The sequence below is a fragment of the Rhineura floridana genome, chromosome 4 (genome assembly GCF_030035675.1).
Source record: "Rhineura floridana isolate rRhiFlo1 chromosome 4, rRhiFlo1.hap2, whole genome shotgun sequence".
NCBI lineage: Eukaryota > Metazoa > Chordata > Lepidosauria > Squamata > Rhineuridae > Rhineura > Rhineura floridana.
Genome location: NC_084483.1, coordinates 196,029,988 through 196,057,547, shown reverse-complemented (window position 1 = coordinate 196,057,547; position 27,560 = coordinate 196,029,988). Strand labels below are relative to the sequence as shown.

Here is a 27,560-nt window from a genome sequence, read left to right as displayed (position 1 = left end):
GCATCCCTTTTTACCAGCCAGCACTTGATAATAATTGACTGCAACTGTTTTCTTGCAGACATCCCCAGCTTGCCCTCCCTGTCCTCCCTGTTTTTCTTCCTGTCAGTCTTCGCAGTCTCCGCAGCACTTTGCCTTCCTCCTCTTGTTTGACTCTTGACGATTACTCTGCTGAGCTTTAAACCTTCAAGCATTCCTTTTCTCCTTCCTGCATTCTATTTTGGTGTGATCCTTTGACCAGCACTATTATGCTGATGATTCATCTATCATCCTCTTCATTCCTACTTGGTTCCCTCTAACCAAACTAAGTAAAAAAAATGTTTCTATGATTTACACTTTTGGATGTCTAGCTATCAATGGATTCTAACATTCTTCAAACAGAACCTCTGTTTTTGTTGTTTTTAATTTTAAACTTTCTTTTATCTTTTCCTTGCTTGATACTACAGCAGTATCGGACGATGTGGCGGGGAGATGGTGCTCACCTCAGTCACTGCTTCAAACTGGGAGGGGTGTGTTAGAATAAGCAAACTTGCATGTTCCCTTTAAGGGATATTTGGGAAATACCCCATGTACCTGTTTACCAGTGATGCAACTTCCTAAAGGGTGGGGTTACCTGGCTTTCTCTTCCTCCTCCTTTGTCTGGGGCTTTGCATATTCTCCATTAAGCTTGAGGAGAGAGAAGCATGCATATGCTTCTCTTCCAAGATGACCATTACCAAAGACTAATGGACTCCTTTTCTCTCACCTAAGCTAGAGCCTATGTTTCCTGAACATATGAAAGGTCGTGAGTAAACATTCTTTATTGTTTACTTAAGAAGATTGTGTCTGTTACTATTTGTGTCTGAGGGAAAGGGTGGACTGGTTGATTCTCATCCTGCTGCTTGCATTTATATCTCTGCTAAGAAACAGGACCACAAAACTATTCCTATTTCACATATATTTTTAAATACCAAACAGGGTGAAGTGGCGGAGAGGTCGGACCAGTGGAGCCAATTTGGCACTCTTGCCAGTGAGTGCCACTGTCTCATCATTACTACACTACAGATGCTATAAGTTCCCTGTCACATAGGTGTATTTTATGGTTTTTATGGTTGTCATGTGTCTCAAACTTCCCATTGATCCCGTTAATGAGCCAAATGAACCAGTACTTTGCAATTTTCACCTGTGCTCAAAAGCAGATAGGTTGTTAGCCTAGTTTTTCTAGACCCAGCTGACATCTACATCTACTCCACATGTCATGAAGCCTTTACCATCCATCACTCCCTCTTCTATTCCAAAGTCTTCACAATATTACAAAATTGTGCAAATTACCTCTTTTTCATCATATGCTTGCCTAAAGCTAATTTCAAGCATGTTTACTTTTAAGTGTTCAACTGAGTTCTATAGGATTTACTTTCTAGATGGCTACTGTTATTGCAAACAGCACCTGTGGGGGCAAATAACACCTGGGACGGCTCTGCAGGAAAATGCCACAGGGCCCTGATCTGGATCAGCTGCACACTTTGGATCAGGACCCCACAACTGTTCTTTCTTCTAAATAAAAGTAGTCAGCTTAGAATCATAGAATGATACAACAGTAGAGTTGGAAGGGGCCTGTAAGGCCATCCAGTCCAATCCCCTGCTCAAAACAAGAATCCAACTCACAGCATAAGCAGGCTTTCTGAAAAAGCATGTTTAATGTAATGTGTAATTTAGTCCTTCTAAAGTTGTGGCAATGATAGTAGTAAGTCAATGCAAATAATAAGTGGGATTAAGGACTCTTTCATAACTTTGACCACCTTCCTTTCTCTTGCAACAAATCGATTGTTGGGCCTAATTTCCTCTGAGCCCTCTTTTGCCCCTGAATCACCCATTGTGAGGAGGGAAATAAGCCAAGTGAGATAACACACCAAAGGGCTACACTCTCCTGGATCCCAAACATTCTCTCCCCCTTTGTGGTCACTTTGGATGGAGGGTCAGATTTAGTCCTCCCTTCTTCCCTGAGGTAACAATTGGAGTGGGGGAGGAACATTGGGCGGAAGGGCAGGTTCAGCCTTCCCTTTTTCTCTGAGGTAATCATTAGAGGGGGAGAGAAAATAAGTTTGCTGTCTCAGATCCCAATTTCTCACTTTCCTAGCAGTTACTTGGGAGGCAAAGGGGGAGGCACTAATCTCCAAGATGATCGTGGAAGGGAGGGGAGAGTTTGGCAGGTCCTCACTTCCCACTCAACCTTCAGAGTTCCTTGACCCTGTGAGTCTAGTGTTGATGCCCACATGCTGACTTCTGTTGCCAGGGGCTTGTTTTGGAGGACTAGGGAGCGGGGGAAATGTCCTGCTATTTTCCAGCAAGGATAGGGCAATTTCTATTATCAGTAGAGGCCATCTCCGATTCTGTCCTCCCTCCCACACAACACACACATTTTGGCCATAGGGATGTTTGTTACATAGACATCACAATTAAATGGCCACCTAATTCATTTGGGAAAAAATGTAAATGACATTCAAGCACAAACCACTCTGAAAGGCATTCAGACACAACAGATCAAAAACAGTATGGAAAAATTTGGGATTCTCAATAAGGATATAAGCCAGCCAGACTGACAAGCAAGGTGAAAACAGTACTGCTCAAATGAGGCAGGAAAACAAACTGACACTCGGTGGGAGGAGATGAGGTGAGAGTCCTTTGGAGTGTTAACTCTTTCCTATCTCAAGCAACAGGAGAGGAAGACAGTACCCACTTGAGGGTGTCCTGGTGCCCACTGGAGAATATGCTGACATTCATACTAGCTATCTAAATCTCTCTCCATAAAGATATTTGGGGGGACCAGAAGGTTGCAGAAGTACAAAAATATATTAAAGAATCTAAATTACCTCCCTCCCCCCAAAAAACAACTGCCAAATTCAAACCAGCTGAACAAGGACTGAGCATGCTCAGTGGCCTACAGGGATGGTGGAGTGTTGAGTTGCAGTTGGAAAAGAAAAGTGGGAGGGGGAGTAAACTGGCTTGCTCCTAACAGTTTACTGTATCTCAGAGGAAAAGATTGGCTGAACAGGAACAGACTTGTGACAGGGTGAGGACGACACACTGAAAAATTTTCTTGCAGGAGCCATTTGCAATACACTAAATTACATCATTCCAAAGGAGGTAGGTATATGCTACAGTAATTAAATTTGGGGGAGGGATATTTTCCATTGGTTTGTCAGCATCATTTCTCCAAAATACTCACCTGCCCAGTAGCAACATAGTCTTTCAGAGGATGGATAGCTAGGCTGAGAATGTCATCATCATGACCAAGATACAGTCTTTGGGTGTGCTGCTGTCTATTGTACACAACAGCAACAGCAGCAATATGGTAAACCACCTCCCCAGTCTGCGTGTAGAACAAATTGTTTCGACAGTCATAGCCTCTGTAACTGGAATGAATAAAAAACACCAACATGGGTGAACATTTTAGCAAGGGTCCTGAAAATTGTAGAAGAAAAAGAGTGCCTTTATGTTGAAGCAAGTTTTGCCGAAATCATTGAGACTTGCTATTAAATAATGTACTTAGGATACAGGTTCAATAGGAGAAGCAGTGCATAAAAAATAATGCTGACTGGTATTCCTGGGATTTTTGTAATTTCAAAATTATACAACACATACATATGACACCCCCTTCCCCCCCTTATGGGATTGACAGTACACTGAAAAACGAATCTGATTTTGACCTCTAACCCTTTCTCCTTCTATCAAAATTCAACTTAGGTAAATAAGACTAAGCAATAACTGCTGCCTATTAACTAATAACAAATCTGTTTTCATCTCATTCTAACCTCATTTTCCTTTCAGATGTTCCAGGCAGCACCAGGATAAGACTAAAATGCTCCTCAGGCATACCACAGATATACATAGGCACTTGGGGCCAATGCCGATTTTCATCATTGCTAACAAAATTGATAAAGGGTATTCCTGGGATGGACAGAAATGTCACAAACAGCAAGATACCCAGAACCAGTTAACTGGTTTCTGTCACATTCACAATTATTAAGAATTAACATCTACAACCGATTTTTCTTTTTTTCATGGTTATACATACTCTTTGCTCTCCACCAGTGGTGTAGTGGTAAATTCAGAAGTGCAGAGTTCCTCCATGATAGTCACGCCCCCACATAGCCATGCCCCTTCTAAGATTATATACAGTAGGGCCCCACTCATAGAGCGGGTTACGTTCCGGGCCCCCGCTGTAAAGCGAAAACCGCTGTAAAGCGGAAGCCATTGACTAACATTGACCAAAATGGTGCCCGACAGCAAAAAAACACCATAAAAGCAGAACAAGCGCTGTAAGTGCGGGGCCTTTCTGCAATTGACAACCGCTGCATTAGTGGAACGCTATAAAGCGAAGCGCTGTAAAGTGGGGCCCTACTGCAACCTAATATTATAGAATAACCTGGCCAGGTTTGAATACGGCTTTCTGCTTCTCTGTCCTCGTTATTGATTCTCCCACAACAACAGATGTCCCTAGGAGCTAATCAACATGAAAGGGAAATGTGTTAGGTACTGAGAAGAGACTTCTCAGTGGCTGACTCACCTCCTTTCACTCTGATTGGCTTCAATCGGCAGGAAAGGACAAGAGAGCATGTTAGAAAATTCTTCTCAGTGGCCAACACACTCCCCTTTCATGCCGATTGGCTTGTAGGATGCTGGAGACATAGGGACCCTGCTCCCAATAAAGTAAAACATCTGAGACCCCCAGGGACCCTGGACAACTATATCCCTGCTCCCCACAAGTTGTTCCTCCAGTTTCACTTTAAATCTTTAACTAAATCTTTCAACACATGATAAAAAGGGTTTCATTAGCCAACCTTGTGTGCTGATGAACACATAGGACATTCATTTTTTTTGCAAAAAGTCTGTGTGTCTTCATTTTTGTGTGAAATTTCATTCTGTTAAGTTACAGCAGGTCCGGTCAGCCAGTTAAAATAACCAGTGATCCAGAAAACAACTCTGAAAGTCAACTATGAAGTGAAGGCGGAAAGACGAAATGGGAAGGATTCATTTCTGCCTCCTTCCAGAATATTTCCTTTTGTACTGGATGTGTGACTGCAAATTTGCTTTCTCTTGCATTAAGAACCTTTGGGCTCATCTACATGCTTTCACATGGAGGAAAGCGGAAGAGCCTCCACAGTAGGGGTGGGGAACCTCAGGCCTGGGAGCTTAATGTAGCCCTCCTGCCCTTTCTATCTGGCCCTTGGGACTCTCCTCAGCCACAAGCCCTCTCCTCAGGCCATGCCCCTCAACGGCCCTGCTTCACACCCTCCTTGAGTGTTTCTGCCTGGTTGGAATGCTGCATGTCGATGAACTCTGATAATGCCTGTTCCTTGCTTGGATGGCATATGGTGTGAGTAGAAACCAGCCTTCAGGAAAGGAAAAATATAGATTTGTTGATCCACCCACTTTTGCCTCTGGCCTCGCCCACCATTTGCATATGGCCCCTGGGAGGTTGCACAGAAGGCAGCGTGGCCCTCAGGCTGAAAAACATTCCCCATACCTGCTCTATAGTCTCCATGATGTTGCCATAATCGGAGCCAGTGTGGCATAGTGATCAGAGTACTGGACCAGGAGTGTGTTCAAAGAACCACCCAGCCAGGTAGGTCAGTGTAGTCTTGGCCCAGCCACTACTTCTCAGCCTAAAGTCCCTCAACAACATATGGTTGTTGTCAGGGCTGGCCCAAGACATTTTGTTCCCTGAGGCAAATGACAAAATGCTGCCATCACCATTCCATGTACTTACTGCCAGCTAGGCTGCCAGCTGAATTTGATTTCAATACTGGCAATGGAACAGTGTTCTTCACTGCCTTTAAGGATAGGAGGCTAGTTATGGGGGTGCGGGACGGACTCGGCATTTGTGACCTCAAACAGAAGAGTACAATCAGTGGGCTCAGGAGAAACAGGGGGCTGCCTCTGCTGTTTCCCAGCATTTGCCACTAGAAGTAAATGTCTCACTCTGTATAATGGCAGGGCCAGTCCTGGTTGTTGTGAAAGCAGTGAGGGGAAACAATCTTGTATTCCACCGCAAGTTCCATGAAGGAAATATTATTATTATTATTATTATTATTATTATTATTATTATTATTATTATTATTATAAAGTAGTAGTAGTGACCTGTTATGTAGTCCTTTCCCCTCTTGTGGACCGTTTCTGTGCTGGCACTAGCTATCTTATAGGAATGGGGGCAGTAGCATGGAAAATTCACCCCAAGCATAATAACCACATGAGGTTGTATGCAATGTAGACCCACTGGAATATATCTAACTTACGTCAATTAATTTCAGTGGGTCTACTCTGAGTAGACCTTAGTTGGATGCAACCTAGGATATAAGCCACAATACAAGATAGGGTGAGAACATGCACATCATTTTCACCTCCCTCCATATGATCATGGCAATGTGTAGACTAGTCCTTGGGCACTACTTAACAGCTGATGGGTTGTTGGTTTGGGATTGGGGGAAAGATAGGGAAAAGCTGTCTCCACAACCACACACCTCTAGCAGAATTCCATCTCCCTAAATTGAGAATGCGTTTCTTGGTTTTTATGATAATTTCAGACACAGTCTCTTAAATCTAGATGCTGTTTCTGTTTTGCCGAGAACAGATTACCTTTTTCTGTAAACTGTAGTCTATAAAAGCGAAAAGACAAGAGTAGTCACTACTGAAAATTTATTATACCCATGTATAAATTGCAGCTTTAAACTGTCCTCAGGGGCTCGCTCTCTTTTAAGGAAGGGCACTGAATGGTTTTTCTCTTTACTTTGCTGTTTCAGTTGAGGTAGATCTTCTTTGTAAACCTGAAAGAATGGTAGTTACATTGAATTATACATTTCCATCCAGTAATTCACATGGCTTATTGCTATTTGTGTCACCATTATCTGCAAGATCAATGTCACTATTGTATCATGCATGACAGAAATCAGCCTGTTTGAATGAGACAGTAAGTAATGGAAGATCTGGCCAGCCTAATTTGATTATTGCCCCCCCAAAATTTTATACCCACCTAGACTCTTGCATTTTTTTTTACATTTCCACAATTCCTTCAAAGGAGTTGTGGTGACATATACAACTTACACAGTAGATTTAATTAGTCTGTAAATGTTGCAAGAACTAGGAGATGGATTTATACTGCTACCACAGATATTAAACATGTAAATCTCTTAAAAAGATGCTTATGAAATGAGATACTATGACATCAGTTTAAACCAGTGGACCAGCTTTAGAGATTCTTGTGTGTGTGTAATTTTCTGCATTTGGGAGGTTGCAAGAAATGCTAGAAATTTTTGCAAATTACATCTCTGTGTTGTTCCTATAAAGCACAAACCTACAATGCTTGCATAAAACTCTGTTCCTTAATAGGTTGCCTCTGAGCTATAATATAGCTCCACATATTCTCTCCGTCTCTCCAAGTCACTGATTATTTCTCTCCCATCACTATCCCCCATATGCCTCTCTGTCATACTTACAGGAAGCAGCCAATAATATCTCAAACAGAGCTGACATATTCCCTTATCACAATGCTACACACATGGAATCTTAAAGAAACATTGATCTGAACTCCTCACAAATTAATTGTTTATAGCTTTATTGTGTATGTTCAGCATCTTAGGAGCCTACAGTATGAGAGGCGGTTCATAAATGTGAATAAATATTCTCAAAAATCCCTAAATAAAATGTGGAGGAGGATTCAGTTGTTAAAATAATATACTTTTTTCTTTTAGCTTCACGAAGCATACTGAAAAGAAAAAAAACAAAATTATGGAAAAAAGTTATTGAAGGCCACTTATATTTTAAATGAATATTTATGCATACTTAGGAATTTCATGCAAATATCTTCTGTCCTTCAGTGAAAGTGGAATGCAATTCCTACATATTTATTCAGCATTTTTATCTCAAATAATTTCTTACTGCATTGGTAATAGTACATGCTTGTCTATTAAGTGAAGAAATTATCAGACAATAAATTAAAATTCATGGTGGATTTACTAGTTAGCAGGAAAGATATGCTTGCTATCTTTCTATGCAAATAACTTTCAAAGACCTACAGAAGAGTTGCACATTTTTCAACATTAAAAAATGTATCTGGAAAGAGCTACACTTGCTCATTCAAAATTTTTTCCAATTAACAGATCAAAAGGGGTGGAATGTTTGGTGGTTGGGATAAAAAAGTTGAATACAAATAACTTTAAATATGCTAATTTATATTTTTTGCCCTTACATTCATTAATTTCTCTCACTTAATTTTTATTTTCTTTGTCAAAACTTAAAATGCCTCAGTTGCATATGTTATGATGAATTTTCAGGTTACTGGGTCTAATTATATTTTCATATTGCTCACCTGTCGGATGTAGTTGATTTGAGCTTCCTGCTCTATATCCGAGTCTAACTCTGGCACATCGGATAAATCAGAATCAGATTCTTCACTGTGAGAATCTATGCCACTTTCTGGATAAGGGAGAATGCACCAAATAACATTTTAACACAGGCAATTAAAACCTAAAGCCATATTTCCAGAAATAATTAATGCAAAAGCTCCAAACGATTGGTTAGTGTTTCTGATTTGTCAATACGAATGTACACACCAATCCAAGCTATAGAACAAACCTGACTAAGTATTTGGTCTGTTCAGTGATCCCTTCCCATGAAATTCCATATCATTTATCTTTTCCATAATGGCCACTATCTTTAAAAAGTATGTGATTTTCCACTGCAAATTGGCTTTTATGTTCAGCTGCAGTAGAACAGGTTCAAATGCTTCTCCAGCTGCTCATGTTACTCTCCATTCTGTATACAAATAAATTGCTAGACATGTCACCAGTATCCACTGATGACAGTCCTAGAAAGCCACGCATGTACAGAATTGCCAGGAGACTTTCCCCATGTTTCCCCGAGTAAGTTCAAACCTCCCTATATCTCTCAGTTCCAACTTGTTCCAACTAATATTTCACACCTAAAATGAAGTCTCTACTAATATAGGAGCAGTTGTGTACAATATCATATAGTTCTGCAATCTGCAAAATAGCATACATCCAATAGGAATGCCCACGTGAATTTAGTTATTATATACTGCTATCTTGATAGCTAAATTCCAGAGGCTTGTTCAAATACAGTTGACCAGTCCTCTCTTAACCGTCATTAGATCATATGCTACAGACAGTAGAAATTATAGTGTTGAATAATTGCTGAAGCCCTCATTTGGGGTATTAGGGACAGATGGTTAAGTACTACAAACTTCTCATGTATATGAGTTACGATGAAACCTCATTAACAAGGAATACTAGCAAGAGTAATTACTTAAGACAGGCCATCAGGACATGTGCTGCTAGAAACACATGGGGTTACTGGTGTTGCTGCTGCTATCAGTGGGGTCAGCACAGGTCTCTCTCAATGCACTCAAGAGTCTTCTTTCCTCTTCCCATTAGGGCTGGGGAGAAATTGTGACACAACCCATAATGTGTGGAACTGACTGAAACGATTTTGTGAAATGGCACCTCCTATAACTTTGTTTCTCCAAATCATGATTCTTCAGCATGAACTCAATGAGGCTTACCTCTGATTAAACATGCATAGGATTGCACTGTTAATTCCCAATCCCCCCCCATAAAACCCCAAAGAGATGCCTTTTAAACCTTTCTGTCTGTTTTCAAATAAAGCATCTTTGCAAGGAATGGGGGACTGCAAGATGTTCAGATTTAAAAATATGCATCGGATGGCACACAGTTACTTTTATTTTTAACAAGCCTGCCTCAAATCACTGCCCTTTCTTTGGAGGGGTATTTAATGCTGTACCTTTTGAATAAAATGAGCTGCTGGAGGAAGGGTGCACCCACTCTGTAAAAGTGTGTGTGTGTGTGTTTATACATTCAAATGCTGACCACTAAAACTGCAATGGTGGCAAAGCCATTTTTATGGCAGCAGCCATTTCAAATTTCCCAAAATTCAAAAAGCATCCCAGAACAGGGCTTTCTGGGGAAAAACAAAATGTTGGCTGCTCCAATATACTCCTCCTCAAAATAATTTGACTCACCCCCCAAATACAGCTGAAACAAAACAACCAATTCTAAAGTGGGCAAAACAGCTGAGAAATGGTCCTTGTCAGTTCAATACAGTCCTACCTCCCATCCAAGTAACATACAGTCCAGGGCTCTGAATGAGGGTGGATGTCAATTCAGGGAGAATTCACAGGCCTTGCAACGGTGACTAAGGCTGCAATCCAATGCATGTCTACTTAGAAGTAAGCTCCATTGGATTCTATGAGATTTACTCCTGGGTAAGTGTGCATTGGATTGCAGCCTAAGTTGGACTGGCAGCCTGGAGGTACAGAGGGAGATGAAGGCTCCATGGACCCCTACAGTAATTCCATCCTACAGGCATGGTAGTAATTGCAGAGTGTGTATGCATATGGATCACACTTGCAGTTTGTGAGTGAAGCTGCTTAGGGACTCTTCAAAAAGCAGAGGGATTTGAAAATCTTTGCAACCAAGGAAATCATCAAGTTTGCCATCTCATTTATATAAAACGCACGTTGATGAAACATCCAGATGACTTTTCATGCATAATTATGATGACAACTAATATTGAAAACGAGTCTCCTTTTCTTCATTGGTTGTAACTATATATTCCTATAGGTCATTTCCATTTGAAATTATATTTAAAAGTTACTGATTAAACAGATGGATATTTCTTGATACATGGCATGCATTGCACCCATTTATTATTGAAGCAAACTCTGTCGGAGGCAAACATGGGTCTATTTTAAAGTAAAAGGAAATGTACATGTTAAGATTCAAGTATTCTGGGGGATAATAATTAAAATGTTTCCATTCAACCCCTCAAAGTCCTCTTTTAAATTGCAGCTTGTTTCAATGCTTGGCAGAAACACTGAAGACACACCTTTTTACCCTGGCCTTTGACAGTTAAAGTATTTTGTTTTATGAGATCTACCTCTTTTGCTGAATCTATTCTGTTTTGTTTGGAATGGTTTTACTTTTTTTTGTAATTGTTTTATTTGTATTTATAACTGTATATTATGTTGCCATGTAACCAGTCCTGGGATCATTTGGTGAACAGCAAGTAAGAAATCTTATAAATAAATAAATAAATAAATAAATAAATAAAATAGAAAATGGATTTTTATTACCCTGGGGTGCTGTTTCAAGGATCCCATTTGCTACACCTTCTGGAACAAACCGCCACTGAAAAACAGAGTGATCTGCACCTCCGGTACTTATTACCCACTGAAAGTCATGTGACCAACGGACATTAGTGACATGTGCAGAATGCCCAACGTATTTTCTAAATTTAGCTCCTAGAATTAAAAAAAAGATAATTGATATTTTTATTTTTATATAGTTACTTTTATTTATATATTATTTATGATAAATTCTTTTAACACAGTCAGCATCAGTGCTTTTCTGGTAAAATAATGAAGCGTCAGGACCCAAACGTTGATAAAAGTGCTGTGGGAGCCAGCACCGAATGATTGCCATGGACAGCCAAAAAATAAGTGCTGGTACTGGTGAGTACCATCACATACAAAATAGCCCTGGTCAGCATGAAGTCACAATAAGTTATATGATTGATGAACACAGACAGAAAATGTGTTTTACTTTCCCAGCAAACAACAAATGGTCACAAATTTTCACTAAAATGATTGAAATGTTGTCCTTACTCAATCTTTATATCAGTGTAGTTAAAATAGCATATTCATTTTTCCCCATTCTCCTGTTGCATGTTTGTTTCTGTTTGGTTTCCTCCAGTATTTGGCATATATTATCTTACTACTGTGATCATATAAGATACTAGTGCTTGATAAATAAAAAATAACAATAATTTGTTAGTCTTTAAAAGATTCCCTAACACTATCTACTGTTTTTGCTGCAACTGACTGACACATCTTCCTCTCTGGAAAAAGTTCTTGATAGTTTGATTAGAGTTCTTTCTATAAACACAGAAACTTCATTTATCATTAATGGTAGAACATTCATATGTCATTGCGTTTTCAGTATGCTGAATCAAGTGTCTGTACACAATACACAACAATCATTAAAATGACTAGCTACTCAAAAAACATTTTAAATAGTTGCATAGGCCTGTCAACACACAAAAAGTCTACAACAGACACTTGAAAGTCAAAATTGAGGATGCCTGCCAAATCTCCTCTAGAAGAGTGTTCCGCAGCATAGGGCTGTCAACACTAAATGCCCAACTTCTAGTTGAGGCCAGTTGGCCCTCTGCAACATGGGGGACAAATAACTGCATTTATCTGGATGATCTTAGTAATCAGGCTGGGATATAAGGGTCAGATGGTCCTTAAGGTATCCTGAACCCAAGTTGTTCAGGGCGTTGTATATCAACACAAGAGCCTGCAACCACATCCAGTAGCATATGGGCAGCACAGCAGATGTTCAACAGAGATGTCACATGGTGTCAGCTGTCTGCCCCCATCAGCAGTGTGGCCGCTGTATTCTGCACCAGCTGGAGCTTCCAGACCAGGCCCAAGGGCAGCCCCACATAAAGCTCATTCACTCTCAAGATTTTACCAATGCATGGATTATAGTGACCACGTTATCCCAACCCACATAGGGAATTACATTGTTTTGCCTTACAATGTTGCAAAGCACAAATTATAACTGTATTTCCATATATACTTGGTTACTGAGTGATACATAAATGCTGTTAAATAAATTAAAATAATGTTTTCCCAAATCTCAAAATCTGTAATGCAACTGACCCATGTCTTGTGTAATAATCTTTTATTTATATCCTGCTTTTCCCTATATGTGCCCAAGGCAACTTAAAGTATAAAATTGGACACATGATGCTATAACAATAATAAAAATTAAACACAAATCTACATAGAAACCTGCAGCACAAAATCTCATCAGGTAAAAGCCTGTGAGAATAAAACAGTATTCACCTGATACCTAAAAGACAGAAGCACAGGTGCCTGGTTGAGCACTCCTAGGGAGGGTATTCCAAATATGGGGCACCATCTAATTTCTGAAGGGAAAAAGCATCTAGAGTAGGGCATCTGATGAAGATTTAAGCCTTCAATTCTAAGTGAAAGACCAAGTTCATAGGGGAGATGGCAGCCATTCAGATTCTCTGGTTCCAGACGGTTTAGGGCTTTATAGCGCAAAACCAGCACTTCAGTTTTTTATAAGCCGGTGTAGACCTTTCAGCACAGATTAAATATGTTCATTCCTATAAATTCGTGTGAATAATCTTGTTGTCATATTCTGAATCAGCAGACATTTCTATGCACTTTACAAGGGCCGCTCACATATATCTCATGATGACAGCAATCAAACCTGGGTATTACCAATGTTTATTTATTTATTGCATTTCTATCCCGCCCCATAGCCGAAGCTCTCTGGGTGGTTTACAACAATTAAAAACATTAAAAACAAATATACAAATTTTAAAAAGCATGGATACCATGAAATTTTTCAATTGCTCAGTTTCAATATTCTAAGGATTTAAAAAAAAATAAAATGATTTATCATTATTTTCTGAAATTGTTATTGCTCTCAAATTAAACTGCTTTTCTTGGACAGTTGTTTTAAACAAACTGTGAAATGGAAATGAACTGCCTTCAAGTCGATCCCGACTTATGGCTACCCTATGAATAGGGTTTTCATGGTAAGCGGTATTCAGAGGGGGTTTACCATTGCCTCCCTCTGAGGCTAGTCCTCTCCAGCTGGCTAGGGCCTGATCAGCTTGCCACAGCTGCACAAGCCAGCCCCTTCCTTGTCTGCAACTGCCAGCTGGGGGGCAACTGGGCTCCTTGGGACTATGACGCTTGCCCATGGCTGCACAGGTGGCAGGGCATGTAACCCCTGAGCTGTGGGGATGATCCTTAGCTGGCCCTTTACACCCAGGAGAGACGAGTGGGGATTTGAACTCAAAGACTCTGGACTCCCAGCCAGGCTCTCCTCCCCACTGTGCTATACCAGCTCCTTAAACAAACTGTAACAAAATGCAAAGTCCAGACCAAAGAAACCTACAGGAAAATTTAATCATGCTTAACAGGCAACAAAACAAAATTTCCAATTATCTATGTCAAGGATGGGAAACCAGTGCCCCCTTCAAATGCTGTGTGCTACGGCTCACAACATGCTTGGCTGAATCCTACAACATTCGGAGCCACAGGTTTCCCATGAGAGATGTGAAAGCCGGGGGGGGGGGGACTGGGAAAACTGGGAAAAAATCATGTTCCCCCCATTTTTTTTTGGGAGCCTCTTTTGTTTTTCAAAAACTCTGGAAAAAAATGGGGAATTCTTAAAATAAGTTTTAGAGTACTTTTAGTGTTTTTGTTTGTTGCCCTGGCTTCTTCTGGGAGGAAGGGAGGGATATACACTTAATAAATAAATAAATGGTTCCCCCCCCCTGAATTTTTCATTTTTTCCCTTGGGTCTTCACATCTCTATTCCCCGTCCCTAATCTGTGTTCCATTTTCAGAATAGAAGATTGAAGAATTAATTTTTTAAAATTCAGCCAGGAACATTAGGATATGGGGAAATAATATGCTTGCCGTATATAACCATCCTATAGGAAATTGAATGTCTGTGGAAGATACCAATTTAACTGACAGACTTGAACAGAAGAAGATATAAGTGGAGGACATTCAGATAAGTGATGTTTGAGTTTTGTTTTTCTTCTGTACACATACAGTAGGGCTCTACTCATATGGCAGGTTAGGGACCAGACCCCGCCGAAAAGCGAAAAACGCCAAATAGCAGAACATAGCATGGTGGGGAGCAAAAAAGGCCACAACAAAATGGTCGCACAGGCACTGCACATGTTGCCAGCCTTCCCCGCATGCACACAGGTGACCGGAGCAGCAGCCGCAAGCTCCGGAGAGACTGCTCGGACCGCAGTGGCGAGTCCTGAGATGGGAGAGCCAGATCAAAGCCTTCCCCCCCAGTCGACAGGAGCCACAGCAGCAAGCTCTGGTATGATCTTTTGGGCAGCAGCTGCGAGCTCCAGACGGGCCGCTGTAGCAGGTGCCGCCAATCCAACCCTTGACCAGGGGAAGGGAAAGAAGCCGCTGATCAAAGCCTCTGCCCCCCACAGTCAACCAGAGCCACAGTTGCGCGCTCCGGAGTGATTCTTCGAGCAGCTGCTGCAGGCTACAGGCAGGCCACTGTAACAAGTGCTGCTGACCCAACCGAGAGGGACAGAAGCCACCACTGTGAGCTGCAGGCAGGTGCAGCAACAAGCAGGTCATGCTAGAGTGAACTCCCGCTCTAGCAGCCTCTGCTGTCCCCCAAAAAACAGAACAAGGCTAGGTAGGTAGAAATGGGGTGGGGGGAATCAAGTAAGTAACTACTGTACCCCAAACTGCCTTAAACGGGCGAGGGAGCTGCCCGCCAGCCCGCACCCACTCGCTCCCTCGGTCCGGATGCCCACCCGCAGCCCCACTTCCCCCCACCCTGAAGAAAACCACCGTATCAGTGAAACGCCGAGAAGTGGAACGCTGAGAAGCAGAGCCCTACTGTATTATTTTATTTATTTATTTTATTAGATTTATATCCAGCCCTTTCTCCCAGTTGTCAGGATGCAGGATTGGGGCCCTGTTGTTTCAGAGGATGAGGAGGGGGAAGAGATTATTTGGCCAGAATTGTGTGAAGAAGCACTTGAGGAGGGGGGGGGGAATCCCAGAGATAGAACTGTCTAGCAGTAAAGACCTTGAAACTCTCACAGACACAGATTCTTCCCATGAGCTTCCCATGCCTCCGTCTCTTTCAAGACTAGAGCAGTTGGACAAAGAGGGAGGGCAAGGGGGAATTCAACTCCCTCCTGAGGCAGGAAAAAGCCAGCCTGACGGTTCAAGCATGCCCACCCTGCTTTCCCCCATACCTGAGTCAGAATCCTCAGAAGGGGAGGGGGCAGTTCTTCCCCCTTCACCACGAACACGGAGACAGCAAAAAAGGACAAGGGGGAGAGAGAGGAGGGGTGTAGATGAGAGCACTTTGAGGCGGAGTGAGAGAATTCGCGCCAGAAAGCCCCCTTTTTAAGGGACAGGGGGAATAGGGAGACCTTGTTCTGTCAACTCTCTTCTATGCCGCAGGATATATGTGATAGTGTTACTTCATGAGAAGGCGCAGTTTTGTCTGGATATTACGTTAATAAAAACTGAATTGCTTTCACCAACTGGTCTGGTTCCTGAGTCTAGTCCTGGACACGACACCAGTAGGAGCTCATATGATTGTAGTTTCCTTGGATCAGAGTCTGCAGGGTTTTGTTGTTGTCATCGCTGAATGTCAGTTGTATGTGAGGATATCAGAGAATAGAAATGGGAACAGAAATTGCCAATGTTTACTTATTCATCCCATGTCCACAATGGAAGTCAATCCAGTGAATATGATTGGTATTCGCTGTTGTTGTTGCTTTCAGGCCATACATTATACATAATTGATTACATCTCCCCCATTTGGATTGTGTTTCCTTTGCATTGAAATGAATAGGGTAGCATAGGGTAATGGCAACATAATTTGCATGTTATGTAATTAATTAAGTACTTTATCTAATTTCACTACAGTGGACAATGAGATGAACAACACAGTTTTTGGCAAAAGACAAATTGCAGCAGAACAGAAACAGTGCTGCATGTGATGAATACAGGGTGAAATGGAAAACAGGAGTTGCTGGAGCTGGCACTGGTCCATTCAAAAGGCTATCACATATCTAGGGAGTGAGGCAGCCAAACGAGGAGGTACTGGGGCCACTGTTTGAAAAAGACTGATCTATGCCACTGACAAAACACCAACTGATCAATTGCCAACCATGAGCAAGCAACCACTTATTCATGGAGTAGCATCTTACCTTTCTTGAGACAAGGAAATCTGAACAATTTAACTAATCCAAAATCATCTCCAGTCATCAGAACTGCATTATTATAATTTCCATCCACAGAGTTGATATCTGTAACATTACTATATTTCGGCCAGATTCCATTCACTTCTGCTCCCATCACACACGTCCACGAAGCCCAATGAATCCCTTTGATCTCATCTTTGCTGGTTAAATGCTTCCCAGCTGAAAAAAATCAGGTTAATCAGCTGTTTAACCATTTGTGTTTCAGGAGTGATAGAACAAAAATTTCTATCTCAGTAGCTTTCAAACTTCCCATCTTAAAAGATTATTTCCATATTAACCTATTTAGTGTGGTGGCACCTACCCTGTGGAATTTCCTCCCCTTGAATATTAGGCAGGTGCCATCTCTGCTATCTTTTTGGCACCTTTTGAAGACTTTCCTCTTTCAACAAGCCTTCTAAGTTGAGACCTATCCCAGTCTGCGTCTGTGTTAGAATTGCTTGTTAATTTTTTTAATAATGTTTTTAACCCTTTTTAAAAAGATGTTTTTAAAGCTTTTTTTAAAAAATGTTTTTAACATTGTTTTGTTTTAATGTATTTTAAGGTCTGTTTTTATGATGTTTTAAAGTGTTTTTAGCACTTCTGTTTGTCACCCTGGGCTCCTGCTGGGAGGAAGGGTGGGATATAAATAAAATAAATAAATAAAATAGACCTGCCTGTTGAGGAACTATTACATGTCAATCATGGGAAATGAGATGACTATAGCATAGTATGCAAGAAGTTACAGGTTCAGTTCCTAGCACCTCCAGGTAGGTCTGGGAAAGCCACTTGTCAAACTCTAGAGAATCACTGCCAGTCAGAATAAACAATACTGAGCTAGACAGACAAATTGTCTGACTTGACACTAGTCAACATCATATATTCCATACGACCCAAAAATTGTGGAGTCGCACACAACCTTAACTTCCAGTATTAAACTGAAAAGTGCCAATGGCTGTGATTCACTAAGGTCACAGCAATGGGAATCAGCTGGTATTTCTTCCCCTTTGTAACCTTGATGTATCTAGGAAAGATAAATCCAAGCAAGTCTGTAATCTCCTTATTGAGACTGAATCTAGATGCAAACCTCATGGCTGCAACATTAAGATTTATGCAACACCTGATGAAGAGTTATGGAGAACATGAAAACTTCTTCACCATTTTGTGACATTCTGCTTGGTTTTAAAAATATTGTCCGACTATGGATTTTGTAGGAAACAGTTTGCAAGGCAGTGGACTGGATGGGCCAACTTAAGTCCATTCCATGTCAGTTTTGCTGGTACTCAGTCAAAGATCTGTTGTGTCCTGTTGCAAAGGAACATAGGAAGCTTCCTTATACTGACTCCATCTATACTGACTGGCGGAAGCGGCTGTCCAAGTTTTCAGTCAGGGGACATCCCAGCTCTGTCTGGAGATGCTGGGTATTGAACCTAGGACCTTCTGCATGCAGAGCAGATGCTCTACTACTGAGCTACAGCCCATTCCCATTTTTTGCAGACATTCCAAAAAGTGCACAAAAAATATAAGTTGTATATATTTTGGACCCATTTTATACACGCTCGTCCCATAAAATATCAATTTGCAATGCATTTCAGTGCCCCTTTAAAATATGCATTTTGTACACATTTTGTATGGATTCTTGTTTGCAACGTTTGGGGCCAAAACTGCACTGCAAGATCCATCTAATAGCATTCTGACCCACAAGCAGGTTTATGAATATTGAATTGGGTTGGTCTGCTGCAAAGAGTGGGCCGAACTCATTCCTTCCCTATCCCCAACACACAAACACCTACATAAACACACACATATATATTCACACGTACATATAAATCATTAGTTTGAAACCTGCATATTGATCAGACACAACCAACACAGTGAAAACAAACTGAATTACATCATCACTTTCTTTAAAAAAAATAGTTGTAGTGACGGTATATAGCAGTACCATCTTATCTGATCAAAATGAGAGTGCAATAGAACCTCGGGGATGTTGCAATACACCTCAGAAAGTCTTATTTTTAATCTTAGCATAAATCCATGGGAATTTCAAAGCTGCCCATCACTGCAGTACATATGTGCAGGATAGATTATCTTCTAGCATGTCAGGGATTCTGTCACAGAACTCCCCCATGATGTCTAGTTGGCCCTTTTTACTATAAACCAGAGGGCAAGACCTGAGTCTTTATTTTATAGTCTACTAAACAACAATGACAAACAACATTTCTTAGTCCAGGAATAGCCAATGTGGTACCCTTCAGATGTTGTTGAACTTCTCTAACTCCCATCATCCTTGATCATTGGCCATTTTGGCTGAGGTTGATGGGAGTAGGAGTCTTAACAACAGCTGAAGGGCAACACATTGGCTACCCCTGTCTTAGTCTAATAGGTGGTGAGTGCCAACAGTATCGGAGCCAAAATGGAGCCACTGAAAACAAGAGGGAGGTATACTGGCATGCTCAGAGGGACTATGAGTTTTGCAGAAGTACAAATGATTTTTTAAAAATTAAAAAGGAAGGAAAAACCCAGCCCAATGAGCATTGTCCATTCTCAGTAGCCATGGAATATAGAACAACCACTGGAAAAGAAAACTGGAACATGGAGGAAGAGGAGGAACAGTGCAATGTCCTGCTTGGAGGGAATGGCTGGCTGGAACTCTGAGCCAGGGCACTCCTTTTAGGAGCGAGGATACACTGCAACACTTTGTTAAAGATCCTACTTGTAGCAACAACACTGTGCTTTTACTTATTTACTTTATTACTTTATTATTTATTTATTAATTTATTACATTTATATCCCTCCTTTCCTCCAAGGAGCTCAAGGTGGCGCATATGTTTCTCCTCCCTCTCCATTTTATCCTCACAACAACACTGTGAGGTAGGTTAGGCTGAGAGGCTGTGACTGGCCCAAGGTAACCCAGCAAGCTTCATGATGGAGTGGGGATTTGAACCCTGGTCTCCCAGGTCCTAGTCCAGCACTCTGACCACTACACCACGCTGGTATGACTTCCATATGAGTCTCAAGGCGATTTGATTATACTATATTGTCTACATCAGGGAAGATGACACTAATGATGATTTAGAAAACTAAACAAAATCAGTTTTGGACTTCTAAAGTACACTGGCTGCTCTGTTATCCTTTCTGGTGAGTTAGGTCAAATCCTAGACCTTCCCAATATTAATCAAATTCTTACTGTATCCACCAATTCCAGAATAATTTTTTTTTCATGAAAGGAATTCAGGATTTTTTTCTGCCGCAGGTTAAAAATCTGATCATATTTCTTTGCTTAATCAACTTGTAATGATTTAAACTTTAGCATAACCTTTGAGATAATTCAGTAAGGGGTAATTAAGGTAATTAACCCCTGCTTAGCAACAAAGCTCATTTTTTGACCTTGAGCTAGTATTTTAATTTTATGTCATTTATATTTTAATTTTATGACATTTATATCCTGCTTTTGCTCCAAGGAACACAAAGTGGGGTACATAGTTCTCCTTATTTTATCCTTACAACAACCGCATAGGGTAGATTAGGCTGAGGGATAGTGACTGGCAGCAGGTCACCCAGTGATCCTCATGGCTTGAGTGAAGATTTGAATCCAGGCCTCCTATTTCTCAGCCTCACCTACCTCACAGGGTTGGCCACTGTGAGAACAGGATACTGGACTAGATGGGCCATTGGCCTGACCAGCAGACTATTCTTAAGTTTTTATGTTGTTGCAAAGATTAGCAGTAGGAATTGCTACTTAGCTCAGATTGGTTAAGCAGACCTGCCTCAGGAATGTGTGCCCTTACTGATGTAGCGCTAGCAGTCAACCATTCTTCTTGTGAAATTTTATTTATTCATTCATTTATTATTTGATTTATATCCCGCCCTTCCTCCCAGCAGGAGCCCAGGGCGACAAACAGAAGCGCTAAAAACACTTTAACACATCATAAAAACAGACCTTAAAATACATTAAAACAAAACAATGTTAAAACCATTTAAAAAAAACCTTTAAAAACATCTTTTAAAAAGGGTTAAAAACATTATTAAAAAACATATTAACAAGAAATTCTAACAGAAATGCAGACTGGGATAGGTCTCAATTTAAAAGGCTTGTTGAAAGAGGAAAGTCTTCAAAAGGCACCGAAAAGATAGCAGAGATGGCGCCTGCCTAATATTCAAGGGGAGGGAATTCCACAGGGTAGGTGCCTCCACACTAAAGGTCTGTTTCCTTTTCTGTGCAGAACAAACCTCCTGATAAGATGGTATCTGCAGGAGGCCCTCACCTGCAGAGCGCAGTGATTTAAACTACATAGTTGCCTTTACAGCCAATTAAAAACTCACATAAAGCTAAAGGAGAGAAATTCTGAACTTACATGGCATTCTGTAGAAGAAGCGTTCTCCTGCACCATCATTTGTTTGCAAGAATTTACTATCCAGAGACCAGTCAATATGAGTGATAAAGCTAGAAGATTTGTTGCATTCTCCAGTTTTTTTGTACCGTTGAGCAACTACATAGATATCCACTGGACCATCATTAGAACCCACCGCAAGGTAGCAGCCATCTGGTGAAAACTTCATTTCATGAATTACTTCTTTCCTGTCTTTGATGTGAACAATCTCTGTCATATCTCTGCAAAACAAAGAAAATGTCAGCAATCTGCCTATAGACATGAAATGGTCCCAAACACCCAAGCACACACCACTTCAGAAGTTCACATCTTATTATTTTGCTTAAAAAGATCACACCTTTAAGTTCTGAAAAAACAAACAAAACAAAACAAACAAAAAAACAAAAAAACAGAGAACATTAAAACAGATCTAGAATTCTATGCTCTCAAAGCAGTAACACACATTAATTTGAAATAAAAACTAAACAAACAGATTTATGGGGCTTTATGATCACATTGCCATGAATTGTCTTGCCATTTTTTCCATATTAATCTATGGTTTATAGCTTGGTGAAAGGTTTTATTTAGCTTTATCACATCTAGAGGGTTAAGAACATAAGATCATAAGAACAGCCTACTGGATCAGGCCAATGGCCCATCTAGTCCAGCATCCTGTTCTTACAGTGGCCAACCAGATGCCTATGGGAAGCCCACAAGCAGGACCCGAGTGCAAGAGCACTCTCCCCTCCTGTGGTTTCCAGCAACTGATATTCAGAAGCATCATGTTTTTGTGAAACCTGGATGAAAACAGAAAGACAGGCTCATCTAGCTTACACTGTGTTATATTTTTGCAGAGCAATTCCATTTCTGAAAGGCTTTACATATGACTCTCAATTTATTTGACTGTCTGTGCTGAGTTCAGGCACTGTCCTTTTAAGTACACCCCAGGCTCTTCACTCCCTCTCTTCAGTAGGATTAACAGAAGTTTCCCTGCAGGGCTGTGTTGAGAGCCCTGCCAGGGAGCTGTACACAAATCCTGTACATTAACCAGCACTTTTGTAGAGCCTGAATGATTAATCAGGGTTCAACAGACAACACATGGTGTTGAAATGGTTGGCTTCTACACTGACCAGTGCAAGAATTGTGTCTCCTATGGATTTTTGTTGGATGAAGGCTTCATCCAATCATTTCTTTTGTCATTAGAGAACCCTTGTGACCAACTTTCTGACCTGAATTTGTGAGAGTGTACTGCATTCTGTTTTAGTTATTAATGCTAGAGGGGCTGCTGTAACTGCAGCGGTTGGGAGGTTTATTTGTGCCACCACCAGTGGTAACCTAAATCCTGCAGTTGTGTCTTACACATACAGCGCTTGTAAAGAAGATATCTAGCCTCAATCCCACTGGCACCCAATCCTTTCCATGCCAATTTTGGTTTAGAGAAAAGGAAAAACGTATTGCTACAATTCAGGGCTTTTCAAGTTCAGAGCCAGCTGACCTATTGATCTTCTACAGAAATGTTTTGGAATTTTCAAGAAAAAGGGTGCCATGCATCAATGCTTGAGTTTCTCTCTAATAATCATAAGCAACTTTCTATGTCAGCTAACTAATATAAGGCAGCATTGTTACAAGGCAACAGTAAAATTATTCATGAATGGATCTGTGTGAAAAGCCCTAAAGGTATACACATTTTTTTTTAAATGCGAGCAATTAAAATGTTTTTGCTAGTAGTCATATTTTCTGCAAAATGTTGAAATTAACCACACAGTCCAATGCATGATTACTCAGAACTTGGAATTAAGTCACATTGTATTCAGTGGGGCCTAACTCCAAGAAAATGTGCATAGGATTGTAGCCTTCGGAGAATGTGCACAGATAAACAGCGTCAGTAAGAGACTGTGGACAGTATGCACTCAACATATATTGTATGTTGTCAGGTTAAAGCACAGCCTTCAGCTATACTTCCTATATTGTCTAGGGTACATGCACAATCCATAACCAGAGAGTATGTATATTCATAAGCCAATGTGATTTGACAGTTTTTGGTTTTGCACATTGTTCAACATCACTTGGACACTATGCATGTTGGCTAGACAATATGCAAAATCCCCAGTTCATGCTGTCCATTTGTACACATTCATGCTTTCATGTGAACATGCACAATCTCCACTAGGGACGGGATCTGTTGGTTGGTGCCTGTTTGATTGTATTCCGTTGAACTAGCAGGCAATTCCATTTTGGGTTAGTTATTGTTCCGCTGTCCTTTGCTTTTATTGTTCTGATTTTTCCTCCTCCCCAAAATAGTGATATTGTTAACAATGTTTTCTTTTTGGAAAGGAAAGGAAATCAGCTTTCCCTCTGCCCAGTGCCTACCCACCCACTCCCTTCCTTCTCCCTCTCCTCCTCCCTAATGGTATTGGATCCCCCCCCAGCCCTGGAGAAAGCGAAAGATCACTTTAACACAAAGCAAAGATACAGGCTGGTTAATTTCATGTTTTCAAAGCAAAGACAATGACATATCAATTTCACATTTGCACAGAAGACACTGACTGGTCAATTTCACATTAGCAAATGGAATACACAGGCTTGTCAGTTTAAAGACAACAAAGCAAACACAAGGGCTGGTAGTTTTCACCTTAGGAAAGCAAAGGCATAGCTTTGTCAATTTAAGGATAGCAAAGCAAAGGCCAGGCTTGCCAGTTTAAGGATAGCAAAGCACAGCTGAGCAAAGCGAAGGCACAGGCTGGTCAGTTTAGCCTTAGAAAAGCAAAGACAGAGCTGATCAATTTCAAATTAGCAAAGCAAAGACAGTTTTGTCAGTTTCAAGTTAGCAAAACAAAGAGGCAGGCTGGTCAGTTTCATATCAGCAAAGTTCCATGTGTTTTTTAAAAATCCGATGTCAGGAACAGCCGGAGAAACTCTCAGCATTCAGGATTGGTCTGCAAAAACAGCAAACCTGCGGACTATCGGGAAGTCCGGTGCCAAGTTTGATTTTAGTGAAATTCCTGCCCATCCCTAATCTCCACTGAACTCACATAATAACCTCCACGTATATAAAAATAACCCAATTCAGAAAGGCCCATTTCAGTCCAATTAATCATAGTATATCAGACCAAGAACAAGCCTTTTCATGACCTGCACCCTCTTCAACTCAGCTTATGTGTCCAGCTTCAAGGAAGATCTCATGGTATATTGAAAGGTTTCCCATGATGTCTGAACTAGGAAACTGTTTACACACTGCTTACAATCAGGATATCAAACTGGGATCTGATCACAGTAGGAAGGCAGTAGCAAGGAAGGGAGAGGAGAACTTGTGGACACATAGCTTGTTCTCAGGGTGAAAAACCATGCTTTATTAAACCATCATAAACTGGGCTACTGACTTGTGATAGCAGCATCCACGATTTCAGATTTGGTCTGAATTTCTTACAATATAAGAACATATAATAATTCATTTTCTTTTCCTCTTACCTTACTCTCAGTACAATGAAAGAGCCATCTTTCATCCCCAGTGCCAGTTGAGATCCATCAGGGCTGAAAGATACACTTCGCACAGCTTCTTCCATATTGCATCGGGCAATCAAGGCATGGTCAGCAAGGCTCCATAAGCTACACAAAAATGAAGAGACCAGAGAAAACTGTCTATCATTGGAGAACACACTATTTATTTTTTCTTGGTTACAGAAACGTTTATCCTGGTTGCACATGAAGCACTCACTTCCTATTACACTATGCTATTCCCAAATGATGAAAATCTGCATTTCTCATGGTGTAGTTAACAAATTCACAAAAAGTCTCATTTTTAGTAAAGAATCAATATTCATTTGGATGCTATGAATAAAACACAGCTTAAATTATGATAATTAGAATATATTTGTCCATTTATTTAAAAAAAGAGTTGACAGTGGGACACAACGACTAGCTAGCACATGTCTCCAGTTTGAGTCCTCCACACCCAGAGTCAATATCATCTACTACATTACACTGAACCTCTACAATGGTGCAGCTGGAACACTGGATGCTGCTTTTGTCAGGTTAAGGCTGTTTGTCCATCTAACCCAGTATTGTCTGCTCTGACTGGCAGTGTCCAGAGTTTGTAGCAGAAATCTTTTCCATCACCTGCTACCTAATCCTTTTAACTGAAAATGCCAGGGATTGAATGTCAGGGCTTCTGCACGCGAAGCATGGGCTCAGCCACTCAGCTATGATCCTGTCTCTACTGCACTGACTAATCTTTCCAACAGAAGTACAACACTGGATTCTGCTAACGTAAAAATACAATATGGTAAATCGTGCTACAAAGCATTTGTAAGGCATGAATCAGAAGATCACAGATATCTCAATGTGTTCAGTACATCAAGAATAGTGTTCCAACACGATAAAATGGCAGGGAAAGGTCTGTCTCCTAGGAAACAGTCTTCTTCGGCTTTTCTTATGAAGTTGACAGAATTACACTGACATTAAACTCGAGTAATGCACTGTGTCGATTGGAAAGAGCAAGTTTAATGCAGGAGCTCATTGAAGGAGTTTAGTTATTGTCATGGCCCTGTCAGAGGACTCCTCAGATGAGGACGACTCGGGAGTAACAGCAGCAGACCCAGGAGCAGCAGGAGACATGGAGAAGCCTCCTGAGAATCCAGCTCCTTCTGCCCCTCAGCTGCAGAGCACCCCAGGGACAGCAGAGGCCCTGCAGCCAGACACAGACAGTGAACAGGATACTCCCCCCTCACCTGCAGAACGGAGATAGCAGAAGGTCAGGCAGAAGAGAGGCAGGCCTGTCTCCTTAAGGCCCAAACGCTGAGGACTCACACCTGCTGTCCATCCTGCTCTTTATAAGGCACACCTTGGCTGCAGCTTGTTGCTGACTGCAACGTCAGGCGTGGCTTGTGTGTTCCTAGTTTCCTGGCACCCTCTTTTGGACTGACCCCTTGGCACTTGATCCCGGACCTCTACTGACCTCACTTCTGGACTCCTGACTCGGCAAGTATGCTTCGGACAAGCCTGGCCCTTATCAGCTCCCCTTCTCCTAGACCTGGCAGATTTATGACCAGACTGCCGGCTAAGGACTTTGCTTCCCTGCCAACCACCCAGGAATTTCCAGCCCCCCCACTGGCACTGCTGACGCAGTGTAGAGCTGACAGTTATACCCTTATATACCCAGCTTGGGACCAGGATACCTGAAAGACCGTCTTATCCCTTATATACCAGTCAATCACTGCGCTCTGCAGGTGAGGGCCTCCTGTAGATACCATCTTATCAGGAGGTCCGCTCCGCATAACACAGAAAGTTAGGACCTTTAGTGTTGTGGCACTGATCCTTTCGAATTCCCTCCCCTTAAATATTAGACAGGCGCCATCTGTTATCTTTTCGGCACCTACTGAAGACCTTCTTCTTTCAACAAGACTTATCAGTGGAGGCCTCATCGCAGTCTGCATCTGTGCTGGAATGGCTTTTAAATATGTTTCTAAAGTTGTTTTTTAAAGATGTTTTTAAGATGCTTTGCTTTAATATGTTTAATAGTCTTTTGCTTTGAAGATGTTTTAGCGTGCTTTTAGTGTTTTTGTTTGCTGTCCTGGGCTCCTTCCATTAAAAATAGTTCCATTAAAAAATTATGGCAAACTTTGGCAAATGTAACCCCACCCTCATATTAGCACCTATACTGAACGCCACCACCCAAGACAGCACCCTCAGATCAGCAGTCTGAAAATGCAAGAAATATACAGTATATAAGAACATAAGGAGAAAGGTTCCACATTCAAATGTTTACAAAAGTTAGGAAGGAGCATAGGAACCTGCCTTATACCAACTCAGACGGTTGGTCCATCTAGCTCAGTACTGTCTACACTGACTGGCAGGGGCTCTCCAGGATTTCATACATTTTTGTATTTTATTTTCACTAATATATTCATTTTTATGCAGCTCTGCCCCTAATATATGCCTTTCTTAAGCATTGCTTGGTTGGAGAACTGCATTGCAAAATTATGGTAAGTGCGAATTTTGAAGGATGGGTGTGTTTTGGTTCTCCTATTATTTTGAAAGTGTGAATTTGATAAATTCAGCTTTAAATGTGAGCTGAATAAATTTTCTCCCTCATCCCTATTCCCAAGTTGCTTGTGCATGGGGATCTTGGGACAGAAAGTGGTAGGATGTTGCAAAAGGAAGCAGGGAATGGGAGGCCATCTTTGCTCTCCATGAATGTTATCAACGCATATGTAGCCAATCTATAGGCAAATATAATGTATAGCCGGTGTGAAGTGTATAACTGCTTTTAGCCTGAAGGTTTGTATCCCCTTCAGGGCCTCAGCATTTCTTAGGTATTCAGTTTGT

General features: G+C 41.2%; 1 protein-coding gene across 7 annotated transcripts in view; it reads right to left on the bottom strand.

Moving 5' to 3' along the window:
- The window catches only part of EML6 (EMAP like 6), a 227,115-nt gene that overhangs the window by 99,528 nt on the left and 100,027 nt on the right, over nucleotides 1-27,560 (bottom strand). For 5 of the 7 annotated variants that reach the window (XM_061625728.1, XM_061625730.1, XM_061625726.1 and 2 more), the window contains 7 exons: nucleotides 24,705-24,842; nucleotides 21,222-21,478; nucleotides 16,834-17,046; nucleotides 11,144-11,311; nucleotides 8,342-8,448; nucleotides 6,682-6,800; nucleotides 3,203-3,389 (listed from right to left, as the gene is read on the bottom strand). In XM_061625728.1, the coding sequence (XP_061481712.1) occupies nucleotides 3,203-3,389; nucleotides 6,682-6,800; nucleotides 8,342-8,448; nucleotides 11,144-11,311; nucleotides 16,834-17,046; nucleotides 21,222-21,478; nucleotides 24,705-24,842 (1,189 nt within the window). Of the gene's footprint in view, nucleotides 1-3,202; nucleotides 3,390-6,681; nucleotides 6,801-8,341; nucleotides 8,449-11,143; nucleotides 11,312-16,833; nucleotides 17,047-21,221; nucleotides 21,479-24,704; nucleotides 24,843-25,963; nucleotides 26,092-27,560 lie in introns of those variants that run through there. The other 2 variants (XM_061625733.1, XM_061625731.1) reach the window with 2 other exon arrangements.